This window comes from Etheostoma cragini, chromosome 18 (genome assembly GCF_013103735.1).
Source record: "Etheostoma cragini isolate CJK2018 chromosome 18, CSU_Ecrag_1.0, whole genome shotgun sequence".
Taxonomy (NCBI): domain Eukaryota; kingdom Metazoa; phylum Chordata; class Actinopteri; order Perciformes; family Percidae; genus Etheostoma; species Etheostoma cragini.
In genome coordinates, this window is record NC_048424.1 from 21014776 (window position 1) to 21041193 (window position 26418).

The 26418-nt window shown below is 42.4% G+C and overlaps 1 protein-coding gene across 1 annotated transcript; it reads right to left on the reverse strand.

Annotated features, from left to right (window-relative positions):
• Window positions 1-4316: 4316 nt before the first annotated feature.
• Window positions 4317-11520, reverse strand: trib2 (tribbles pseudokinase 2). Its single transcript, XM_034900255.1, has 3 exons — window positions 10161-11520; window positions 8396-8688; window positions 4317-6592 (listed from the first exon to the last, which is right to left on the reverse strand). Exons 1-3 carry the CDS (start codon window positions 10428-10430, stop codon window positions 6118-6120), a joined length of 1038 nt encoding a protein of 345 aa, XP_034756146.1. The 5' UTR covers window positions 10431-11520; the 3' UTR covers window positions 4317-6117.
• Between the last annotated feature and the right edge of the window lie 14898 nt (window positions 11521-26418).

The window sequence follows — 26418 nt, forward strand, 5'->3', positions numbered from 1 at the left end:
AGTTTCCCTTCACAGGCTCCAAAAAGACCAATCTGTTGCATCGAGGGCCCTGGGATCATAAGGATTACCTCTTGCATGCATGTTTTTCTGTGTGTGCCTTATGAAAATGCCCCCTCTTTCCCCAGAAAGTGAATATTGCCATTCAGTGAATCTGTCATGATAATTGTCCACATCCGTTAACAGCTTCTACTCAAAAACTCTGTTGTCGAGCACCACCTAGTGTTAAAAGCGTTTATATTTAATGTCTTTTTCCAAAGATTTGAAAAGAACATAACTTGCTTTGACTGTATGTGAACTAACAACAGCTGTTTGGTATATTTTAATGAGATGAGATGTAAATGGGATGTGTAGTGTATTTGGAAGATGTTTCTAATTCAATTATACAAATGAGACATCCACATTGAATAAATTGTGACAGCAGCCCCAATAAGTTATTGTTGACGAGAAGACAGACTCACAGACTCAAATAAATTTGCATATAATTTCCATGTAGAAATAAAATGTGTTGCTTGTTGCTCATTTGCAGCCAACAAGGCTACTTCATACATATTACATACATATCCACGTGACATCCATGTTGCTCAGTGGGTTTTATAACCCAGAGCCAGCAGAAGCATCATGGCTGGGTGAAAGACAGCAAAGGCCATCTGTCGCCTGTGTGTTGTCTTTGGTGCCCTGCCACAAAGCTCTGCTGCCAGAACACCCGAGGGTGCCCGTGTGCGCTGACGCTCCACCTGGGGAATGGGACACTGCAGCACCTTTTATAGTCTGCTGACTCTATCGCACCCAACACACAATGGCAGCGGTGTTTGAAAAGGGCCTTGTTGTTGCAGGATCGTTAAACGATCATGCCATTAACCTTAATTGGAGCAGCTTGGTGGAACACAGAAAAACTTTGAGACAGCAATGTTGTTCCCTTGGGTTACAAAAAATCGAAAACTGATCTCAGGCTGAGTTAATTAAATTGCAGAATACTACTTACTTGCTTTCTTACTTAGCCTACATTCCTGCTGAGGAACTGAGGAGTACAGATCTAGATCTAGATCTTTGACAGAACACAAAGGCCATCTTATAATCCCAGACACATGACATCTGAGGGCTATTCCTACTCCCCCTGTTTGTGGGTAAACATAATGACACTACTGAATCAATTCCCATATAACAGTGATTGGTTGTAGCCCAGGAACACTCACATAAGGGAATTCATGAGTGCATTCCTCCCTTTAAGATGCTAATTTAGCCTCAAGGCTGAATTAACATCTTAATAGATATTAAACATCATGGACAGCACACATGTCCAGATTGATCTTAAAAAGCTAACATTGGAGTTTTATTTAACTGTATAAAGATATATTCAACACATACTGGGTCCTCAAATGTCAGGAAAATATACTAACAGGGAATATCTAACATGTTTGCTTTCATTTCCATTTGTCAGCTTTAAGCCTGTTCAGTCTATCTATCCCCCACAGTAGGGAGATAGTGTTATTATCTCCCATTCATCAGAGGAAATAGCCCACGGTACTTCCTCCCTAAATCTGTTATCTCATACACATTAATCTCCATAGAGATTGGATTGCAAAAGAAGATTACTCCGAGAGCAGGATTTACATGGCAGCAGGTCACTGCATATATTTCTGAACCAGCAGCGCCACCATGACTTATTTGGATTTTAAAGTAAGGCAAAAATGATGTTTGTCCCTGGAGTTAATGTTCCATTTAGTGTTAATGGAGCACTCCCTGAATGAATGTTGCTTTGTCTTTTTGACAGAGAGCTGAGGACATTAGATAAACACAATGAAAGGCCAAACTGTCCTGGTGCTACAATAAGCTGCACACACACACAAACACATCAATTAGTTTGCTCAAACACAACCAGAGTGGGAGACGTTTTTTAGTACATTTCCTAAGTCCTGAATAAGTTTGTGAATGTCAACAGCTTTCACCATCAGCTTGACAGATTGTGGAAATGCACAGCGCTGAATGCGTAAACAGGAGATGAATCACTTCTGTCAACAAGGCAATACAAGCAAACTGTTTGTGGAGATGTGGCTGTCTACAATGCTGGTCTTGGCCTGCACCAGTCTTTTAATCTTCATCTTTGAAACCAGTAATGACTTTTGTAACTACAATTTTCTAAATATATGTACCCAGTCAGTCAAATAGAGAAATGGTAATACTGTTTGCCTGTGTAGTGTTGTTAACATCATGAAGCTGCAAAGCCACGCTCCCTGTCAAAGTCCTAATTGCATGGTAGAGAGACCAAATCTACTTTTAACTAAATTAAGGGCCAGCCCATAATCAAAGCCAAACACCATGAAAATACGTAGCTTGAAAAAATGCGTTTGGGACAAAATTATACAGTAGAAATCACTGTTCATCTGTTTAAAACACACAAAACACATCACATGCTTATACAATTCCATGTTTTAACTACCTTACAGTATACAGTGTAAGTAGTTAGTTAACCATTGTGTTGTCTTCCTGTCAAAATTACAAATCAACACTTTTGTTGACACTTTGTATTGATTTTTTAAAACTTTTTGTCACTTTTTTCATCACTTTTGATTCTTCTTTTTCAATGTTTGTCACTTTTTTTGAAGTTTTCAATACTATTAACATTAGTGTTCCGGTTATTTTGGGAATTTATGGTCAACGAATCTCATTTATAGAAACTCAAACCTAATGTTTGAGTAAGAAAAGCAGAATTTAGGAATTATTTAGGCTAAAATTGAAAGAAAGTATGTTGATGGATAATCACAGACTGGAATATGTCTTTATAAAATAACTTTTACTCATACTATTTCAGAACCACTTCAAATTTTGTTTAAAAGCTAGAAAATCGAATAAGACGCCCCGGAATTAATGAAAGTAGAGGTGTGTACTTGCCATAGAGCGTTGTGTGGAATCAATCATGTTGTTTTGGGGAATTAAAAAGAACATTGATGGATTGGAGTTGATTTAGTTATGAAGACATTACATAAAGGTCCATGTTACTTACGACACTCAGGCCACTAGAGGTCAGGCTAGCATTGACAAGCTCAGGTTTATGAAGGAAACTACCTGTCCTCTGAGCTCTCAGAGAACCACAGTTCTTCCATCCTTTATCTGCAGGAGAGCAAGTTGTCATTTTCAGGTGTGTTCCGATTACAAAATTCCGAATACCCTGTGCCACAGTGCTCCATCTATTTCATATTTGATCACAAAGAAACTGGGAAACTTTTGGGATGTAGCTGTATGAAACACGGTCACAGTACCTCACTTGTAAAATCTTTCTCAGGCTTCAATAGCATCTTCTCTTTTGTCAGCTCAGAGGAGTCAGCTAAAAGAGGAGACAGGGATTGTATTTGTCCTCTAAACCAAGAAACACATCGGTTGTGAAAACAGTGTGCGAGCAGGTGTTGTTGAGCAGCGACACATGACTTTAAATTGTCATTGTGTGCCAAAGGATGTTGTCTTATCCTTTTCTCGAGCATGGAGATAGTCAGTGTGGGCTTTGACAGCAGCTGTCTGCCTAATCTGATAGATGTAACCTTAATCAAGATTACTCTGCATCAACATGACAGGGGGAAGAGCTCTGGGCACGCACACACACACATACACACACATGTGCACAGATGTTGGTCCACATACATACGTGTCCTAGCACTGTATGAACAAATGAGATCTGAAGTGATATTCTTCCTTTAAAGACAGGATGTGGTCAGCAGAGCCAGGGGGACGTCAGCTAGCCATGCAGAACTGCAATGCTGTCATACTGGACAAAAAAATAAAAGTAGTTATGGGTCTCTCACGAGAGTGCCAGCAGGAAAATTATTGGTCTAAGAAGCCTTTTCCTACTGCCTCATGTGTGCAATCACTTAAATGAAATGGAGCTGACAGAGCGGTTCAGATATAGCAAAAGCATTTTTTTCTCCTCGCTTTTTTGTAATCCATTCGAGTTCTGCCAGTGGCTAGGAGTGTACAGCAAGTGAAAAATAATTGTTTTTTGATATATGGATTTATGAAATTCACTGCAAAATGTTCACATCCCAGAGCTGGAATCACTTAAATGTGGCTTGGGGATGAATAGCAGTCTCTTGTCTTTTAGTCAGATATAAAAACGAAAAAAAGCTGAATCTGAATGTATTTTACGGATTATTGCACCGAGATGTATGTTTGACTTTAGATTAGCATTTCATAATTCAACAAATAGGTGGAACATATGACCAATTTCATTTCATTCAAAATGTAAAGCTTTTGTTATGGCAAGGCGAGGTGGAATGCTGCGCGTTTTATTCTATGTGCTGATCATAGAAAAGAACAACAAAGTCAAATAGTAGTTCACAATTTATTTACTGAATAAATTTGGACAAAACACCAGAATCTGTTACGATACAATCAGAACATCTGAAGCAGATATCCCACCATGCACCACCCCCCTCTGTGAAACAAAAAGGACTAAACATTAGCACCAAATCAGCACCAACTTAAATAAAAAGGTAGCTCTGTCTACAAAAACAATAAAAGCAATGGGTTTTTTTTTTTTATTGAAAAGCAACTCAGAAAAGTAGCAAATTGAAAATGTTCATGTTTTTAACTTTTCATAAAAAACAAGCACCCTCCTCCCCCCACCCCTCCCCCCTGCTAGGCAGGCTATAGCATTCATGGGGCACATGCCAATGACTAGATTAAAAACACAAATTCAAGTAACATTGAGATACGACAAAACATGTCCACTGGTACCCATTCCGAGCATGACCGTTTCACAGAACCTACGCAAGCAGTAGAAAACTAACACGGGGCCCTGGAGTGGACATGTCATAGCAATACTATCACTGAATATCTCGTATCAAGTTTTGAAAAAGAAATGAGGGAGACCAGGTGGCATGGGCCGTCGGGGCACCGGAATACTGGCACAGAAGATATTGTGTATTCCAAAACTTCAGACAGATACTTTCCTCTTTGTGTCTGTCCTGTGTCAAGATATTGCCTACATCATACATGAATAAGGAATCTCTGAATAAAGAAAAACCCTGCAATGTAATTTTAAATATATATTTATTTATATATAATATATATATATATATATATATAGCTGTTACAATTTAAATAAATGTTACGTTCTTGATCCTACAACTGAAGAATGAATTTAAATAAGAGGAAGCTAATTTTAAGGAGGTGGAATCGTCCATTCACCCAACACATCAAGTGCATGATGCCATGTTTGGCGCCGTACAGAGACAGAGCTGTTTTAAGATTGAGGTTTAGGGAGTTATATAAAAGCAGCAGTAACAACAGAGTGGAATAGCTTAAAAACGAATAGACTGAAAGTAATGTTTCTGAAAAATAAAAGTGTGGTGGTGAACAAAGTGTGGTAAAGGCCTAAGAGACCTGAAGTGGCAAAAACATACAAATAACTGAAAACAAGGCCATCAAGGAGTTTATGTCACAATTATCAATAATGTCAAAGACATCTGAAAGACAGACTAAAACTTAAACAAAGACAACATTACCCATGTTGATGATGATGGTGATAACAGCCTAAGCTCCATTTATTAACCCATGGTCCCAGGCCAGGGGATATTCACCTGGTATATGTTTAACGATATAACCTGGGGTTGGGACTTCTGACCCTGGGTCTGTGGTTTAAATGGTTACCACCTAAAGCTTTGACGAGAGAAAAAAAATAAAAAAATCAAATCAGTAAGAAAAAGGTGTGGTGTTGCACTTTTGTCAGTTCATTTTGAATTGTTCTCCTTGGTTTCCTGTGTTCTTATGTCCCTTCATGCTTCCCATAGTGTCAAAAATGGTGAATGTGTCTACTGTTATTAGTGCCACATTAAACCAAACCGATAAAAAAAAAAAAACATTTGCTACATTGTTTGCAACTTGCATGTCTGGCGGCAATGTCCCCGAGTGGGAGGTGCATGGCCAGGTGACTTACTGTATAGATGCCATTTGTCATGCCAGGCTCAAGGTTTTCCATGAAATGGTGGAAAAGGAAACAGAATGGAAACGCCTTTATTATGAGTGACAAATGTTCACCTATTAATCTCTAAACTACCGTTTTTGGCTCTGCTGTGAGCGTGGCGAGCCGACCGTGGTGGAGTTGTCCGTGTTGTGCTTGGTGTTTGCTCAGCGGAAGAACTGCTCCAGCTCCTCTTCCATGTTCACCTCAGGCACCAGCTGCTCCTGCTCTCTCTCTCCTCTGCCGTGCACTGCAGGGCCCCCTAGTGCTCCGGAGGAGGTAAACCAGGGGTGCTCCAGAATCTCCCGAGAGGTGAGGCGCTCGGCGGGTTCCCGGCGGAGGATGGAGCGGATCAGGCACTTGGCCTTGGGTGTGAGCGTCTCCGGGATGTTGAAGTGGCCCCTGCGGATTTTGCTGAACAGAGAGCCGGGCTCAACATCATGGAAAGGATAGCGCCCCACAAGGATAGTGTAAAGCATGACGCCCAGACTCCAGACATCAGCTGCCTTCCCCGAATAGCTGCCATTGGCATTGAGGATCTCGGGACTGACATAGGCTGGGCAGCCATGTTTGTCTGACAGGGAGTCATCATGACCGTCCAGGATGTAAGTGTCCTCGAGGCTCTCCAGCTTCACGAGGCTTCTGGAGACACACAAGGGGAACAAAAAGCACAGTGAACATGCTGCCACTTCACCAAACAATGGAAAAATAGTCCATAATCTGTTATTGTGAACGCTATTATGTGATCATTATCATCATAGTCACAAGCTTTGGATGCCAACCAACAAAAAATGAAATACAAAGGACACACTCAAGTGGGGTAATTTGCTCTGATGGGCATCTTAAGTGTTTTAGATCTATCGCTTTTGGATATCAGAGGAAATAGAGCACATAATGCTCAAGGCTTAAGTTTGACATTTCCTTTCACTTAGATAAAAGCCCAGCCAAAATGCATTGACTCTCAAACAGGCTTTCCAAAAGACTTCCACAATTCAAAAGAAACACAATTACGGGTGACCGAGCCTCTTAAGTTGCACGCATTGAACTGTTTCTCAGAGAATCAAGGACCGGACAATGTGGATTTTTCTCTGTTCTCCTGCTCTTCCACCTCAAAATAACATCTATTTGCACTCTTCTCCGAACTCCACAATAGCAGCTATGAAAGCCTTGAGGGCTGATAATAATGGCTAATAGTTAAGAAGCTTTGTCACTAAAGAATCTTGAGAGGCAAGAAGATTTTCCATGTGCATGGTAAGAAACACTTGTGGGTCTGTGCCAATGCACCAGACAAAGAGCCAGGGTGTGTGATGGAGCAACTAGGATAAAGGAAACCAAGAGGCACTGGCAAAAATATATTTAGGAACATATTATTTTCATTTTTTTTTTTTACTATGTGTGCATAGACCTTCAAATTGGCTCACTCACTGGTTCATGAATTTGCTTGGAGGCCAACCTTCCTTACGATGCTATAAATGGGAGCTAGCACAATCTGAAGAAGCCTGCTTGGATATCATTTTATATCTGATCTGGTTTTTTTAGCCGTACGATATAGCCGTTTGTCACACACTTGGGTTCGAGCCAGATCGGAGTCTGTACACCGAGTACTGAAAAGATGTAAGAGGATTCTTGACAGACCATATAGTAAATGTGACCTAATTCTGCCCCACACTATCACTCTTAAAATGCACCTGACATTCATCTGACAAGGAGTGCAAGGCAGCTCAACTTCCCTTTTCCACAGTTCGTGCCAAAGAATGATATCACACTTTTAGATAGAGGGCCCTGAGGTGCTGAGATCACAACGGGCTGTAAAGATGTTGGCCTATGAAAGGGTAAATGTTTTCAGTCTGAATCAACATCCACTAAAATATCTTCATTAATATTAATTTAAAAAAAAAAAAAAAAAAGTAACTCTCAGGTTGCTGTAGCAACAGATGCCTGGATTTGATCCACGTAGTTTTCAGATGCTGCCACCAGGTGTCAGTAGACCAGTGCCAGTGTGATTCTAAAGATTTCTCCTGCTGAGCACTACTGAAGTGCAGCAGTGGCAAAAGCGTTCCTTCATTGATCATCTGTCATGCAAAAGCTAATCCTGGTAACTTGTCCCACCCTGTTGGAATAACTTTACTGCAATGCTCCTTTTAAAATGTGATTCCAGATGCCATATATACTGTAAGTAGGCACCATACCCACTACTAAACCTACAAACATAGCTCGGAGAAACACAAAGGGCTTATGTTTCCTGTACTCTGCATAACATCTGGGAGAGGCATGCCTGTCTTGTTTTGTCTCAGTTGACACTCTGCACTGTGTAAGCTGAGACATAACACATTATACCGACACGGTTACATTATACACATACATCACATACGACACGTTAAAACAAAAACAGAAAAAAAATGCAGTGATAGTCGATGCACAAACTAGGGTTTCTGTAGAACTCACCTGTCCTCATTCTTGAAGACAAACTTCCTCAGTTTGAGATCACGGAGGACCAGTCCGTTGTCGTGGCAATGTGCCACAGCCGAGGCTATCTGATAGAAGAGTCTGGCAGCTTCGTCCTCCCGCAACTTCTTGCACGTTCGGACGAAAGAGTGCATGTCGCCATAGCTTCTCTCAAAGAACACATAGGCTCGAGTCTCCCCGAGCAAGATCTCCAGGATTTGGTTAATATGCTGGTGCTGGCCCAGGGCAAAGTAGGCCGCCAGAGACTCCTGGTATCGGCCAATGTCAAAAACCTGCAATCATAGACCAGGAAAACATTTCGATTTAGTGTCTACCTTTTAACCAAGAACATGTTGTTTTAATCTAGGGTGACAATTGTCTCATTAGGTGGCTGTTTTTGTGTCAGGGTGTTTGTGTCAAGTTTCCTCTTTCTTAATTTGGAGACAAACAGCTTCAAATGGTCCTTTAATTCAGCAAAATATGAGCTGTACCACATGCTTGTGACACGAAACTTGGGTTTTCTCTTTTGGCAGAGGGAGTAAGGTTGCAGAGAGGCAAGGTGAAAGCATCATGTTAGTGAATAGTATTGTACTGCAGCCAGGGTTTGCAGTGTCTCTCTTTTGTTTCCATAGTAACCCCCAGTGTACTTTTCTGCACAACCGGTTCGGGTAAGAGGGCTTCACTGCTTGCAGGCAATACAAATACACCCCGCAGCTCTCAAGATCTTAAGTTGTGACCTAGGCTTCCAGTTGGGAAGGAATGATCACTCCTGGAAGTGGCGATTGATTGGTGCTGGACTGAAACCGGCCCAAAGCAGATGAGGTCAAAAGGCAGTTCGCTCACAGGCTGTGCCAAAGGCCAGTCATTTGTTATTGCCATGACGAAACAGTATCTTGAGTCAAAAGGTGCGGGTTATTGGATATGTCTTGCCTTATGAGTCCAACATGTAACTATGTCTCAATTTATCAAGCCACTTAAGCATGTTAAGGTGGAATGTACCACTGTCCTTTATAATCAGTGATATACCAAAGTCAATATGGGCTATAAATGTGGTGTGACAAGGATATGAGGTTGTCCTCCACCTTAAAAAAGGAAAAGAGGTTAATTTCTTATGGTTGAAGGGGTGAATGCTGGAGCCAATGTCACAGCAGCTGGCTGATCTTGTGAAGTTCCCTAGCTGCTGTGTGCTTCTCTCTCAGCACAACAGTCCTCAAAATTATAACAATCCCACTAATATGTGCGTGCACTGCAACACTACTATGCTTATGCACGGAATATAAAACAAGGGCATGATTGCAGCATTGCACTATGGAAGAAGGAAGCCGGGGGTATGCGAGACTAGCTCAGAGAGGAGTGTGTGCGTGGTCACTCACTCCTTTGTCAACGTTACATCATGCAATCCTAACCACGCAGCTCGCCCCATTCACTTTTTCCATCGAGCTGCTCTGCCAGTTCTCTATTTACAATTCAAGCAATTATTAAACAGTTCAGGGGTGTGGACTTGCTGCAGTAGCCATCATAGACATAAACAATTACATTTTGCTTTGTACTGTGTGTTTATTACATATGGGACATTTTGTACATCTGAAAAATGCATGCAACAATTAGTCATATGGTAACAAATACAAAAAGGTAAGAAACCTTTGAGAACGAAAATGTTAATTTCACATTGCTAACCACTGGTTGAAGGAAAGAAAAAAAAAAAAGGTAGAGAAACTATTGTGGGATCCTAAGGTGGGCTACGTCTACCATATTGCCTACTAACCTTACATACGAGCTCTTCCCCACTGTGCAGGTGGGCGGCTCTGAAAACGTGGTCTCCCTCCAGTGGCTCCAACAAAAGGTAGTCCCCGATGCGGGAGATACAGTGCGAGGAGTCCGGGGTCTCCGGCGGGCTAGGGGACCCGAGGTTGGGACTGAAACTCTGATGCGACTCTGTAGTCCTTAAACAAGACAATTCTTCGAAATCGTGCGATTTGTGCCGCGATCTCCCATAACGTGAAATGTTAATTGGATTTGACCTCTGTATGTTCATGAGGAATAAGTGTGATAACTCCACAAAATGGAGGGGGCCTTCCTCCTCGTTCTTCACGTCCTCGATTAGGCACCACTTTGTTGTAAACTCAATGCAATATCACAAATAGTCCGATGCTTTAGTAAATCTCAAAGTGAAAAAAAAACAAAGATGAGGAATTGATTCAACTGCACCTTGCTGTTGCACAATGTGGCCGACTATCAACAGGCAAAGCTGGCTCGGTGGTTTTCATACAACAAATAGGGGGCTTTAATTTTTTTTTGCAGAGTTCATTTGCTCCCTTTGTTTTCCATTCAGGCGGAAAATGACTAAATTACTGCCCCGAGTCGACTACAAACCCTTTGCACAGACCTGCTGCAATTCACTAACATTAGCAGTGCGAGCAGGCACGACAAGACTGTAACAAAGACGACCAAAAGTCAGCTTTTACAATGAATGAACGGTGCTAACGTTAAGTTAAAACCGCAGCTTGTTTGCTAGCTTGCCGGTTAACGGTATGGCACGTTTCATAAAATGGAAACAATTTGTCAAATACAGTTCGCAGGCACAGAATAATACACAAGCAAAAAATATATAAAGCAAGTTCTGCAAGCTAGCTAAATATAGCCGAAATTAGGATGGCTAGCAGGTGCAGAGCTAACTAGTTAGCTTCCTTTGCTAACGAGTATCAGGTCAGTGCACGGCCTTGTTCCCCAGGATCATTTCCGATGCACGGCGATTGTCATGTACCACAGAAGGAGAAAAACTCCATCCGGGAGAGAGAAAAAAATGCAGTAACGTTAGCTCTTTGTGTGCGGGAGTCGACGTCCTTTCTCTTTCTCTTGTCCAATGGAAGAAAAGTGTCGTCTTTTTGTATGTCTGCTGCTGTAAGCTGCTGTAAGGAAGGAAGGGACGGCCGGCCAAATTTCCCAGGCCTATCCCTTGTTTCAGCAGGACATCCTCTCTCCCGTGGTGCCGCTGTGCTTCTTACGTGGCTGGGAATCTAGTCCATTCAGTGCGGAGGGAGGTCAGCCGTGCTGCACACACTTCGCACACTGCGCCTGTACAGAGCGAGAAGCCTGCCTGCCTCACAGAGGGGGATTCTGCTCATGCACGCGTGCACACTCACATACACATACATAACCATGCCGACCCGCCCCCCTGACGTCAGTCCCACATCGGAACCCTATTGGCTTCCAATCGGAGTTATAATATGTATCGCAGTCATGTGAGAGCCATGTAGCGTGGTGCGGCTACACCCCCGGCAATCTAAATGCATCGCACGCTGGTAAATTGGATGGGGAGGGGGGAGGTGGAGGCAGTGAGAGTATAGCTACTGTACGTGCTGTGTTACAAATGTGTTTCCTCCTGAAATGTCATTCAAGGGAAAGCAAGGGGTGGGGGGGATCCCTCTCTCACAATAGCACACAGATATGCACCATCCAGCACAGTTTTGCAGTACTGATATGCATTTGTATTCACAACGTTATGGTGTCATCTTAAATAGAAAACACAGTCAGACTTTATTCATTTAATCATGACAATGCAGCAAATAATGTTATAAAGCATGCTACTGATGTGACTCATGAGATCTGTTGCACTGCCAGTTTCCTCATCTGCCAGGATATGGAAGCAAAAGGACAACAAACACGACAACAAAAGACATGCTTTATGATAGGATACAATTAATTAATTAAAAATACAAAATGAAACCCACTGTTTGCAATGTAAAAGTGAGGCATATGCCTATTAGCTTTGCTAGCTTATGGGATTGTAGGTTTTTCCAGATTTGTACGGGAAAAAAATGACACACAGTATGGAAAAGAAATTGACTTTGACCACAGATTTGATCAAAAGCTGGCGGGACCATGTGCTTTTGAGACGCCTCTTGTAACAAACAAATTCCTGTCTTACAGAACTGTGCCCCCGTAAAACACTACAAAGTGAAGGATGGAAGAGGTTCATTATCCATTGTTCTTCCTAGATTACCAGGGGGTGTGACAGCAGAATTGTGCAATTCCACATAGGAATCCGGGGCGGTGAAAGGAATGCTTGCAGCTGGACGTAAAACACTAGCAGAAGTGTTTGATTTAACTTTTATTTCCCTGCTTGCAGGCAGTAGCAGTGCGCACACATATGCAAACAAACATGCACTATTCTAAATTTGTGTTTCTCGCCGCCTGCCTGAATAAACCCCCGCATCATGGAAATGCAATTTTCACACAGAGGCCTCTCATCTCAGAAACGGCGGTTCACAGTTTGCAAATGTGGCTGCACCCACAAGCTTTTATATTCCAAGCCTATGTGTATGTATGTTTCTGTGATATAATCTCTGTGAGCCTCCCACTTTATTCTTTGTTAAACACTGGAACATTCTTCACCATGAAACAGCTTTGCTTTTGTCCCCCCCATTCAGTTGAGAACAACATCCACATGTTGTACATGCATGTTACCATAGTACATATCTGCTTTGTGACACTACAGCTCTGCATTTGCCCATCATTTTAACCCCATAGAGGGATTCTGTTAAGCCTAAACCACAGCTGTGCATGAATCGGAATAATAATCCCCAAAGATTCATTTTGTCCCCATTCCCTGATACACTATGTGACTCATTGGCAGTGGAGAGCAGCACTCGAGAAAATCCATTGAGGCTCATCAGCTCTCCAGACACGCCAACATACCGAGGAGTAATAGCAGGCTGCCCCAGCACTGCCTTCCAGCAAGAGCTTCTGACTGTGTGTGTGTGTGATTGTGTGTGTATACTACTGAAGCAAGATGTGTCCTGGAAGACCACCAAGGTCAACAAGGACGGGTGAGCATCTCTGAATCCCCGGAGCGTTCTTACTCACCAACTTTCGTTGTTGCCCTGTAGAAAATGATCTAAGGTCAGTTTCCGCTGTAATGTTGCAGTTACAGGAAGGCCCACGGTGTTAAATCCACCAGAGGAATGTGTTTCCCACAGTGGTTGCAATCAAAGGAAATTTCTTAGAATGCATCGTTAAACCCACTCAAATGAGAGCTATTTTCCTTGCATTGTACATTCAGAAAATAGCCAATTTCACACTGTCACTTAGCAACGCAGCTAGCCAGCTCATGTTGGCACCAGCTAGACTCAGTGCTGTCACTTCCACACACACCCGGCGGGTAACTTCCACTGAGAAATTTGATCATACGCAAGAAGATAGATGCAGAGGCACAAGAGGAATGAGATCATTCAGTGAGAGTGAGAGGAGATGATGTGAGAGCTAGACAGGAGGACGGAGGATGGAAAAGCTTGCAGCAGGAGAACGTGACGAGGGCTGAGAGCGAAAGAAGTAAAAGGAGGAAAGAGGGATGCAAGTGACAGGAAGTGCTGTTCCTCAACAACTTCGTCGTTAGAAAACAGGGGAAATACTTTGTGTCAGCCAGTGAATGGCAGCTGGAGAGGGAGTAAAGGGCATTAAGTCAAACCAAGTAAGGCAAAGATGCATCACAAGACAAACATGACAGTCATAATGAAAGCACTGACATCAAGTGAACATCAGCGGTATTCTTAGTATTGTTTTGACTGAACAGCCCGCTCCCATGGATTCTTTAGGTTTATTTTTACATTTACTGTTGAGAATTATACAAATTCCCATGATACTCTTTTTAGGGCGACAGCTGCAATACCCCTTCATTTCAAGTGAGTAAAAAAAAACAAGTTACTTTGGGGATGTACCACATTCTGCCCTCCATGGCGCTTTGGGACCTTGTTTTTAACCAAGAGTGTGTGAGTGATTGAGCTGCGGATTCAAGTGCAGAGAGGAAGCGAGGGAATAGAGAAAGGAGAAGAGGGAGCGTTGTGGATAATGTTTCACTGAGGCCATGACCATTCTTGCCGTGGTACAACAGCTCTACAGGCAACAATTGCAATCATTAAAAGTAGCGCAATTACTCATTCAGCTCATCAAAATGACATGTTATGCAAAAGGAAGGCTGTCATTGGGAATTGTGAAATTGCATAGTGTTGTTTTCCATATCCCAAGAGGTCCAAAAGTGCCCATTTACATTACGATGGATGCATTCACCATTGGAGTGTCCTCATCCCTTCACGAGACAATGGGAGCACCTAAAACTCTGTTGTGCACCACATAGCACATAGAGGATCTGTTCAACTGATAAAATGTCAATGATGTACAGAAGTATACACACAGGAAAAGACTAAACGCGTTTGGCTTTGACCCCTTCACAGTACTTAATAACTTTACCGCTACTCATTTTATCTACTTAAGCAAGTACAGGAAATGCATGAGTGGAAATTAATGAACACGTTGCTTGAAAAGTTGTCCAGTCAGCATCAGGAGTGAACCCAAGGGGGCCAAATCAGCAGATCAAATAAACACTGGCACTTCCGTTGACCTCAAACCAACCTCCTGGCTTTGGACCAACAGTTCATGGGTTGCTACATTAGAGAAAATCAAATTTTCCTGTGCTGATTAATGCAGGATGTAGTGCCTGAAGAGTTTTTCATCGGTGAGCCATTTTTCCGCTCTCCTCTCCGAGGCAGCAGGAAGTGTGAGTTGTGAGTGTCAGGTCACGCAGACGAGACCTCCTCTACTCGGGGAGGACGGATCTTGGCTCGAGGGGGAGAAAGGATTGGCGTCACTGGCTTGGATCTCTCCTCCATGAAGTCAGACAGCTGAGTGAGGACTTGTGGCAGCTCTGTCACTGGACAGGGTGACTCACTCGCTCATAAGTGGAGAGGTTAATAATAGTCATACATTAGAGTCTCAGAAGAGAAATCACACAGCTTTAGCAGCTTAAGCCTTGCAAATGGCTCTGCTACGAAGCGAAAATGCATTTTATTTCTCTGTCTATCTCTCGTTTGTGTTGCAGTTTACAGGTTTAGATGACAATGATGTGAATGTGAATGTCTTCAGCTGACTTGCTGACTGTTTGAAAGACATTACGCCATTGCTGCAATATGCAGTGCGTTTATCCTAAAGTGACAGACGCATTAAGCCATCAAGTATGATGTGTCAAAAGTCCCGAAAAAAAAAGAAAAAAAGAATCCCAAATCCCAAACACAACATCTCTGTTGTCTTGATTTGTGTTTTTCCTCTCTGCTCTGTCTGACAGCTGATATTGTCTTCCATGTGTAGAAAATATTTCCTGGCACTGCGGCACCTGCATAGAACTGCCAAAGGCGTCACAGGAGAAAAGCAGACAGATTTATTAAAATTCCTGAACACTTGACATTTTGGAAACACAAAGCAAAGACATCAACATCATACTGCATTTGCTACTGATGACTAAGTCCCAACTCTTCAAAATTCGCAGGGGGAGTCATACCACAGGAGCCCAGCAGTGCTTTCAGTACTGTATTCAATATTACAAAACGTTTCGTTCGTAAAAACACAAAAGTCTTATGGTTGAAAAGTATCTTATTGGATCATTTGAATGATGCTTTTCATTAATGTTCATATTGTGCTCTTGACATAGGTTTGGTACATTATTCAACCATGTAACACATCTGGAGAGACTACAAATGAACCCATGTTGGCTCAGTGGTTGTCACCGTATATCCTCAGAGGGTGGTGGTTGTGTCAAGTTTGATTCTTCTCTGTGTTCTCATGTGCGTTTCCTGACACAGTCTAAAGACCAGCAGCTCAGGTGGATTGCAGAGTTTACAAAGATGTGAACCGAAAGTATTGCAACAGGCTAAAACACAAGGAAAGAATCACACAGTGAGAACAGATGTGCAGGCAGAGCCAAAAAGCCCAGAGGCTTATCATGAGGCTCCTCTTGAGCAAGGCTGGCTTACCAACAGGGCAAAGCTGGAACATGAATGCTTGACGTTCACGTGTGGCAAGTAGTTTGTGATCGTTCTTGAAGTGGTTGGGCATTACTGCATGCACCCTAAAGCACAGCATGAACTGAAATGATAAGGACAACACCTGCACTGTTACATTGAGGCTCCATCTTATAGAGAAAAATCTAGATTTAAAGCCTTTTTCATTCAAGTTTGTTTTACGCCTACATGATGTATTGCCCTAAATAGATTTCTGCTCACACAAATGACCAAACTAATACATACACAATGCACCGAATGGTAGAAACCAACTAGGGTCCTCACGGTATAGCAGGTTCATCTGACGCTGGCCTTCAGCTGTTAAATTTAAAAAGCTAAATAACTATGGACAATAATCATCCACTCACTTGTGTAAACCCAATAATCCAATACCCATACACAGTACATTCAAAAACAGCACTAGCAGCTGGCGATGAGGAATTTCTTAACACATCATCAAAAATGCTATGGTGGAAAGTGAGCAAAATTAGTGGGATTAAACTCCAGATACAGGAACTTGGAAATTATGAGTTGGGTATTCAAAGTTCTTGAAAATGCAAAGTAGTGTGTATGGTTGTTCCTGGTTTTGTAGCTGTGAAAGTATGATGAAATAGTGGACAACATGAAATGTGTTGATTTGGACACTGAGAATGGTAGAGAATGTGTTGTCCATGTGTCACAGACAAAATAGAATTCTAAGAAATCTCTTCTGATCTTTTTATTGTCATGAATACTTGTTATTTTGCCCAAATATGGGATGAAGATCATAACACTGGCATGTGTAGACTGGGGCATTGTGTTGAAAGGTATGTGGTTTTCATTTAAAATCACATAGGTGCTATTCATTGAAGGGCTCACTTTAATCATGTTCACCCACTGTATAACATGTACTATATGTGTATATGACACAAACATAATGTTTTAAGCTGTATGTAAGGTCTTTTGTGACATTCTTGTGTCATTGGACAATGTAGAGACATCAATTGTTATTTACTATACACGATTTTCAGATTGCTTGTAAAATGACATGAAGCATAATGTGGATGAAAGTGGCTCAAAAATGACATTTTGTGTGACCATACAGGCAGCTATTATAATTAATGTGGCAGCATTTTGGTCCAACTGGAGAGATATTCACGTAGTGGAAGGTCACTTTAAACTGGTGGTTTTTCAGTGATTCAGAGCCTGTATGATAAGCGCACTGTCCTTGTCTGGCCTCTGCTACGAGAACGCACACACAATCACACACACACACACACACACACACACACACACAGACACACCACATCACTGCAATTCACGCAACATTCAAGCTGCTGCCATGGCAACCTGTCTCCATCCCCCAGGGGATATTGCACAGGACCGCAAACATAAACACAAACACTCACACTGAAACACTCATAAGGGACCTGATGCTCTAATCTCCTGGGAAAGAACACTGTGCCAAAAGGTACATTTCATGCCGGCTTAGAAAGGAAAATTATGGCAAGGCGACATGATTCACTTTCCTATTTCTATGGCATACATCATGATGTTGTCACAGAACTCCATCAGAGCATGATTATGGTCGGCTTACTGCCATTTCCGTCATTTAAATTAAATTAGCGCTTCGTTATCCTGTATTGGTTTACATGCAACAGTGTTTCTCCCATGTTTTTTATCTTGACGGAGCGAAACCGCCTCTGAAGCACCATGCAAAGGAAATCCATTGGAGCAAGGCAGCGGCTTCTCTTTTCAATTTGAGAGGAATAATAACCACTGTGTAATGATAATCAAGACTCGGTGGAGTCCCACATGACATGTGAAGCAGCAGACACAGAGGTGGGGACCGCAGCAGTGAATTACACGTTGATGAAGTGTTGGGCGAAGTACTTTAACATTCGTCACTTTAGCTCCACTTCCTGCTTGCAGTGCTGCTGTGTCTCGTGTGACAAGCCTAGTCTCTTTGTTTGTACTTACCACACACACACACACACACACACACACACACACACACACACACACACACACACACAGGGTTGCTTTGAAATCCTACTTCTGTGCAATCACTCATTATACTGTGGGTGTCAAACAACTTCTTGCTGAAGACAGCGGCGATAACTGCTGCATGACAACCAGTTCAAACTAACAAGGCTGTCTCCCTTGTTTACTCACAACATTGTCTTTAAGAAAAATCAGCAGAGGCCTCTTATTGTGCTGCGAAATCTGGACGGGGAAGTCATCGTCGTCAAATGAGAATCTAGGCCACGCTAGATTAAGGGCAGCAGATATCAGAAAAGAGCATGCATCATTTAGTCTCTCAAAAAAAAAAAAAAAAGAATGGTTACATGACAAGAGTTGCAAAGGGATTGCCTCCCTTTCAGTAGCATATTGAGCGATTGTTGTGTGGGCTGTTAGCCGCACTGCTTCGAATATGCCACGTATTCACATATTTGGGGATGTGTGGCTATTAGGATTTTAATTGACTGTCGTCTCAAAAAGCCTTTGCTTCAGGCGAAATAGCCTCAAGCCTAACAGATTAAAAACACCAAGGGAGAAAGAGAAAAGGAGGAGTGAAGGACCTGCGATAACAGCAAGCAACATTAGCAGCATTAGCTTTGACAGTAATGATCTGTTTCTGAGAACAGAGGCTGGCATGTCAAACAAACCATGCCTTTGGCAATCAGTGCTGGGCAGCGTAGTTAGCATACTATTTTAGCTCGAATGACTGCTATCACAGCATGTAAAGGGGCCGGCACAGAGCTGGTTTTCCCTCTGCTTCTTACCATATTTTTTGAAAATGATACACATCGAGATGGATAATGAACAGGCTGCCACGTCTCAATGTTCCAAAGGCTCTGGAGAGCCCTGTGATGAAGCTTCAGATAACCATGACCACAACCTTTCATATTGTCTGCCAGATAGGCCCTGTAACTCATTTTAAGTCAGATGGGAGATAAGTGTCTAATGTGGTACATCATAAAGAGACAGGGGGGTGTAGGTGGGTGGAGCAGACTTTTGAGATATCATCTCGGTGATTATACCTTTGATGGTTTTGCCTCCTCAAAGCGGGACAGCCTCCTCAGCAACACACCTCTGCAAGTGGATCACAGATCAGGAGATAAGGTGGGGGATGAGAACAGCTCGGCTGCTAATTTCTCAGTGTAGCACCTCGGGTTGGCCCGATCTGCTGACTCGGACGGTGCTTCAATGCTGACCTCACAGGTGTTTGTGTTGGCAAATACAACCAAAAAAAGAAAGGTTCTCCAACTTGCATTCACACCAGATCATCTTGTTTTAAAGACCATCATGCATTGTTCCAATCATGGCTCATTGTGTTAACAATAAACACAGCTGTCATGCCACAAACACAGTCAGGAAAGGTGACGAGTCCAGGAAGCAAAAAAAACTCCAATCCTGTGTTGTTTACCCACAGATTCGCATTTCCATTTTCATTTGATTTCATTTTCTCTCTCAAATCTAATTACTCTTCCTTTCTTTGCTTTCACACGCGTATGCTCACAAACACACACACACACACAGATGCAAATATCACAAGCATGATGTAATTATTGCAGCCTTGGAAAATTCTACCCATTTCCTGCTGAGAGATGACCTGCAAATGAGAACCACTGTTGTATCATAATTAGGAACAATCCCTAAAAAGGCAGGATGCGTATCTTTTCTTTCTGTTGTAATATAAAGAAGTATATTTTGAGAGAAAAAAACACACAGGGAATTGTGTAGTTTGGACAACTATTTTCCCAAGTGGATATAATTGTAAAGGTCCTGTGTGTGTACTTTAGGAAAGAAGAGAAAGACGTTTGCTGCACAGTGGTCTCCATCCGACTAACAGATGTTGTCACATTCCACCCTGACCAATGACATCACCATTGACTGTGCTGATGATCCTCTGTTTTCTCTAAATAACTGTATTTCAGCTGGGATAATCCGCAATTGGAACTTGTCAATTGCTGCTGAAGGAAATTTGGTTTTCAGAATCATTATGCAGCCTTAGACCATTTTGCTTTGATATAACCAAAGAATTATTAACAATGGTAAAGAATGCTAATTGTGAGGATAACAGCGACACCAGCAACTACACTGCTGCTGCAACAGAAGACGATTATAATGATCATGATGGTAAGAGAATAGTAACTAGAGCAATGAAATGCTCACACATTTGAATCTGCTTTAAAAGTTGCAAAAACCCGCAGACAAGCACCTTTAGCATCTAATATTACTTTCTGGAATGTGACTTACTGTGATGCACTTGTGTATCATGGCACAGCTTAAGCGCATATGGCCTGCCTGTCAATGATGTTGCTGTGTAAATTACTTTGGGGATGTAGTTGGGAGATGGTGTGTTATTGCACTGAAATATGCCCCGAGTGTAGCGATATGAAATCCAACAGATGGCTTTCTACAACCTGTGCAATATGTTGAAGGTGACCTCTCTGACTTCAGATGTAATAACTGCCAAAGAAATAAGGGGGCGAACCAAAAAGCAATCCCTTCAGACAGTGATAACATCACACTTTGGAGTCACAGAAAACAAAAGGGATTTGAATGGAAAAAAATATGAAATATTAAACGATGGCTCGCAAATGCCGGTGTAAAAGGTCCTTTACATTCAGCCTATCAGAATATGACATACTGCACATGGTGTGGTCATCATCATGCCCTGACACTCAAAAATTCCGTCAAGCTATTTTTCATACACAATGTTGCCAGGCTGATGACATATTGAGGATATTAACACAAATATAGTAGCCCATAAGGTAACATCCAAAACAGAATAATTTTGTATTCTGCAAAAAATCCCTCAAATGAAAGGATATTTTTGCTCAAATGAAGCACTTAGTTCTTCATGGATGACAAAGATGAAGCACTGCTGTCATGTGGAACACCAACAGATTTTATATGAAAGACAAATCTATAAGTTGTGCTAAATTGCACATTGACTGCAGCTTTTCTCAAACTGGGATGACACCTTTCTGAGGAGGAAGACTAGCTCCGCTCCATTGTGGAAAAACTAGCAGCCCCGCTCCAAACCGGCCCCCATCTCTGTCTCTATGTTACACTGAATCTGACTCAGGCTTCCAGAGGAATGAGTGGCTGCTGCCTGCTCACTGCTCTTCTCTCACATGGCCCGCTGCCAGAGCTCTAATTTAAGCTCCAGACCTTCTGCTGAGGGGGTGTAGTGGAAGCCTAGCCCAGGCAGAAGTGCAGTGGATAGGGGAGAGTGCTGGGCCTTGCTCCCTTGAGTGGAATTGATGGCTGTTAAGCTCATCAATGGGGATGAGTCATCTGAGGCAGCCAGCCGCTTCATTCCTCCTGGTCTGCCTGCCTGAAGTGGAGGAGAGTCAAAATGCTCAGTTACTACCTGCACTCTCTGGTGGATCATGCATTTTAGAAAGCACATAATAATGTGAAACGTGCATTACACTTGAGAGTGAATTAGTGCTTGTGTGTGCCTTTGAATTGCAACACATTTAAGTAGATATTTTTCTGATAATTTATTGAGTGTTTGCATAGTTACTGGAGCCAAGAACCTGTGTCTGTATTCACGTGCATAGTCACGCAGGCCATGTTTGTGTTAAAAACCTTTCAAGCAACAATTTCCATATCCGTCTAATTCTCAAAGGTCAGGAGCTTTTAAGTGGTAGGCTGATGGCAGTTTGCTGAACACGCATCTGACTCCATTTAGGCCAGTTTCAGTTTCAAAACCTCCCACCTTCCTGTCTCATAATCACTCCTACAGATTTTCAAATCAGTCTGGGCCCTAAAGTTCAGACTGAGATGACTTCTGATCTGGCTAAAACATTATCCCTGTGGTTTGGAAGGCTGTTTGCTGTCCAGTCCACACAATCTTCTATGGTTGCTTAAATGACTGAGAATGGCCACAATGTGAACTCTGCAACACTGTTTTGGTCCAAAATTGTCATTCCTTCAGCAAAATCCAACAGCGTTCTCATCTCCACAAGCTGGAATATATCTGGGTGGTGACCCAGATCTATAAATGCTATCTTTAAATTCTGTGGCAAGCATGTTACCATGACCGCTAGCCGGCTGCCAAGTGTGGTGTGATAGTATTAAATCAAAATGGATAGTGTTGAAGAAGCAAGATCACAATGTTCAATGCTTTATAACATTAATTTTCAAGTAGGTATCCTACTTATCAAGCCACTGCAACCACAAACACATCTCAGTGTTGCTTACATGTCATTATGCCCTCTTCATTTTCCCTGAACTTTGTGTGTGTTTGTGTGTGTGTGTGTGTGTGTGTGTCTGTGGGTGTGTGTGTGTGTTTGTGTGGTGTGTGTGTGTGTGTGTGCGTGTGTGTTTGCACAATCTTGTTGGTGCAACAGGAATGTTAAAAGCCCTCATTATCTCTATGGAAAATGATTGCTGACCAGGGTTGTGTTGACATGTCAACCTTATTATGTGCTATCAGAATGCATTGAAGCTCTAAGACTAAACTGTGCTGGTAAGAAAGTTAAAGTACTGTAGGATGCAGGCAAGCATGCTTCAAACGTTAAAGGTAAGTGTTAGAAAGATCTGTAAGACAGTAATAAAGAGAAAAAAAAATCCCCCTCTGTGTTGCTATTTGTAGCATCCCTGACTGCCTACACCCTCAATCTGTAAGACTAGCTGCCCACCAGACACGTGTTTGGGCTGAAGTCTACGCTTAAAGGGACAGTTCTGAATTTTTTAAAGTGGGGTTAATGAGGTACCTATCTGTAGTCAGTGTTGTGACCACAGTAGATGGTGGTCGGCACGCCCCAAGTTTGGAGAAGCAGGCAGGAGAACCGACACTGAAGCTAAGCAATGTACTCCTGTGGACCGGGGCAGCAGCAAAACTTACTTTTAAAAATCTTTAACAGTTTAAATATTTTCACCGCTTCACCTTGCTGTCAGACAGCCCGTTTTGACGGGGAACTGAAGCCATAGTCCATATTTTGCTCCCTTCAAAGCCACCAGATGCCTTTCACAAAGACAGTAGTTTAATCTCGTAGAACATGGGAGTTTCTGGTACACCGTTGCCACAATTGGTTAATTCGTTTGTGTTATTGTGTGGTTCGGTGTTTGAAAAAGTTACAAAAGTAACAAAAATGTTAACCAAAAAAGGCCGCGGAACACCAGCAACTCCCTTTGTTCTGCTAGGTTAAATTACTGTTTTTTTTCAAGGAGTCTGGTGGCTTTGAAGAGAGTGATATAACACCTTCAGTTCCTTGATGTAAAGAGCTGTCCGACAGAAAGCTAAAGCAGATTTTTTTTCTATCCCTTTAAGACTGCAGATTAGCTTCTTTTCTCTCCATATAATTATTGAACAATGTCTCCTAGCACAGGATACAGTATGTACAGTATGTTTCCGCTGCTCTTGTTTAAGGGGTTTTCTGTCATCGTTGATCTTTAAAGGCACACACGCCTGGGAACACATGTAGACTTATTATACATTTTTTATGTGCCAGTACAATTCCCAAGCATACTTTGCACATAAATGGAAACACTGCAAAGCAGATGCATGCATGCAAAATACAACACAACATTAAATATACACATCAGATTATAGATCGAACTGGTCCACATTCACACATGCAGACACGCATATGAACACACAGGAAGCTCTGTAGTGACTCAATGTCACAATGATTTAGGTTCAGAACGGCAAAGGAGCGCTCATGACTCAGAGTTTCCATTGTGGCTCCCACTCTCCCAGGGCAACTTTGCGTGTGTGTGCAGGTGTGTGTTTATATGTGTGTTTGTGGTGTGTGTGTGTGTGTGTGTGGCAGGTCTGTTGCTGTTCATAGAACCACTATGCTTGCTCTGGGGCTTTACCCAACCAAAGTGGATCATAGCACGATCACTTTCTTCCAGTCTAGCTATAGTGGTGCATGCTCTATTTGTACACCATGTATGCAAAAAAAACTGCCAGCGGCTGCCATGAGCACGGGTCATATAAAGCATCAGAGAGCATATGGTAGCACACAGCAGCACAGAGGAAGGGGTTTAAAAGAGAAATCTTTATTTCCACTCTTACAGAGCCTCGGCTTTCATGCTTAGACCCATCATGTGACACTATCTGAACATTAAATGAATTCTCAATTGTGCCTGCACAACAAGCAACTTCAAAGTGCAGCAGTGCTTTTGCTGAGAGTACTTGGCTCAGACATCAAATGTGGTATCACTGTAACTTTGCCACAGATGAAAAGGACAGGATTTTCCTTACTGCGTAATACCTGGAGAAAGTATCCCAAAACCAAGCCTTTGATATCCCTCAGAGTACCAAATGAGGCCCCGTATTATAGTGTGCCACTCAGACAGGCAATTCCAGCTTTTTTTTAAGTAGGGTGGCACAGTGGGGGGGGGGGGGGTGGAGAGGGGAAAACAATAATTAGTCAGGGGGGGCCCGGGGTGAGGGGACAATACAGCATAGAAAATATGCTTAGAAATATAGAAAATGTTGGATAGGATATCACAACGTAATGTAATTCTGTAAAAATAAAACATCACAGTCATTATTAGTTTCACTTGTTTTCATTTTAATCAAATTGTATACCTGAATACAATAAACATTTTCTTTAGCCTCAGTCTGCCACTTTAAAAAAACAAAATTGTGGATCGTTATCATGAAAACATAAATTGGTCATGTGACAAATGCTGGGAACATTGGCAGAACAGGCAGCCAAGTAACAGTCCTATGATCCAATGGAAATGGCAATTCTCAAATTGACAGCACTCTAGCCCAACGGATTGGGTGGGGACACCCGGGGGTGGCAATCATATTTCAGGGGGTGGATGGTGCCCCCCCGTGCCCCATTTCTAGGCCCGCCCCTGGACACTCAAACAGAGAATAGGCATGGGTACCGATCACATCTTACTCGTCTTTGCATTTCAGACGCACACTTGAGATTTAAATGCATCTTTACTGTCTCAGTGCTGTCTAGAAATTAAGGTGCACACTGTATATTGAGTGCTAAATTGCTGAATGTTGCTGAACTGTTAAATCAAATTGTTAGATAGTTTCTCCACACCTCAGTCAAAACAAAGCTAGGAAAGAATTCAAGTATATATGTAGCCGAGATATTAAGTCCTGTACGTGACTCTTCTGTAAGTCTGCAGCCAGACTTTGGTCTGGACTGCTGTGTCACGTGGTTTCCTGCTGGCCAGGTCACGCGGGATTGGCCGCTCCTTACTGGAAGACAGGAAACACTGGTCTGTGGTGTCTCACATGCCTCACATGTCTCTCTGAGAGATGCTTGTGGGCTCATTTATAATGCATTAATGGAACGGGCCACAGGAAAGTCTGTCTCCTGATGGGGGAGTACCAGAACACTTCCATTCGTTACAGCTGGATGCAGCCTGACAGCAGATAGGTCTTTGATGTAGCTGCTCGGCTCAAGCTATCAATAATTTTGTAGGCCATTAGTTAAACCTACAAATGGAGCTACAGAGGAAATGAAAAGGTATGGTCACCCATATGTTCATTCTGACTTTCTGTCTGTAACTTTTCAGCAATTTTTGGTCACACCCAGTCATTCAAATAAAAAAGTTCTGATGCAAAGTTTTGCAGTTTTTGCCTCAGCCCGGAGCACTGCAGCCAGCTGTCTCTCCAACGTCATGTCTCTTGTTGTGGCTGTGATCAGAACATGATGCAAGGCAAGGCGGTGAGTGAGAAACATGTGGCTGGTGGCTCGGCTTTGCCTGTGGAGAGAGACCTCACCTTGATTGTTACTGATGAGGGCTGACTTCACTTCAGGCACTCAAGACACCATGCTGCACTCCGGCCCAGAAGAAGCACATGATGAGGTCCCGATTGAACCGATAAGACAGCGAGGATGTCCCATGATTTCAGAGAAAAATGCACAAATACTCTATGTGCAACCATTTGCAACAAGTTACTAACACAGTGACAGGAACCAGTGCTTCTTGCTAATCTTCAAATTGTACACTATTAGGCTGACAGTGCTAAGCTGAAGTGCTTGCTTTATCAGACACACTAATTATCACCTTCTTTCTTATTATTCATCTTTCCCAGTACATTACTGGAAGTCAATCACTTCGTTTTGAGGATGGCTTTAACGCTTGGCTGGGAATTGATTCTTTTCTTGGAAGCCATGCCGGATTCATTCCTCCAACTCAGACAGGCAGAGGCAAGATATGAACTGCTGCTCAGTAGTACAGAGGAGAGAGGTTAAACTGAGTCTTTAC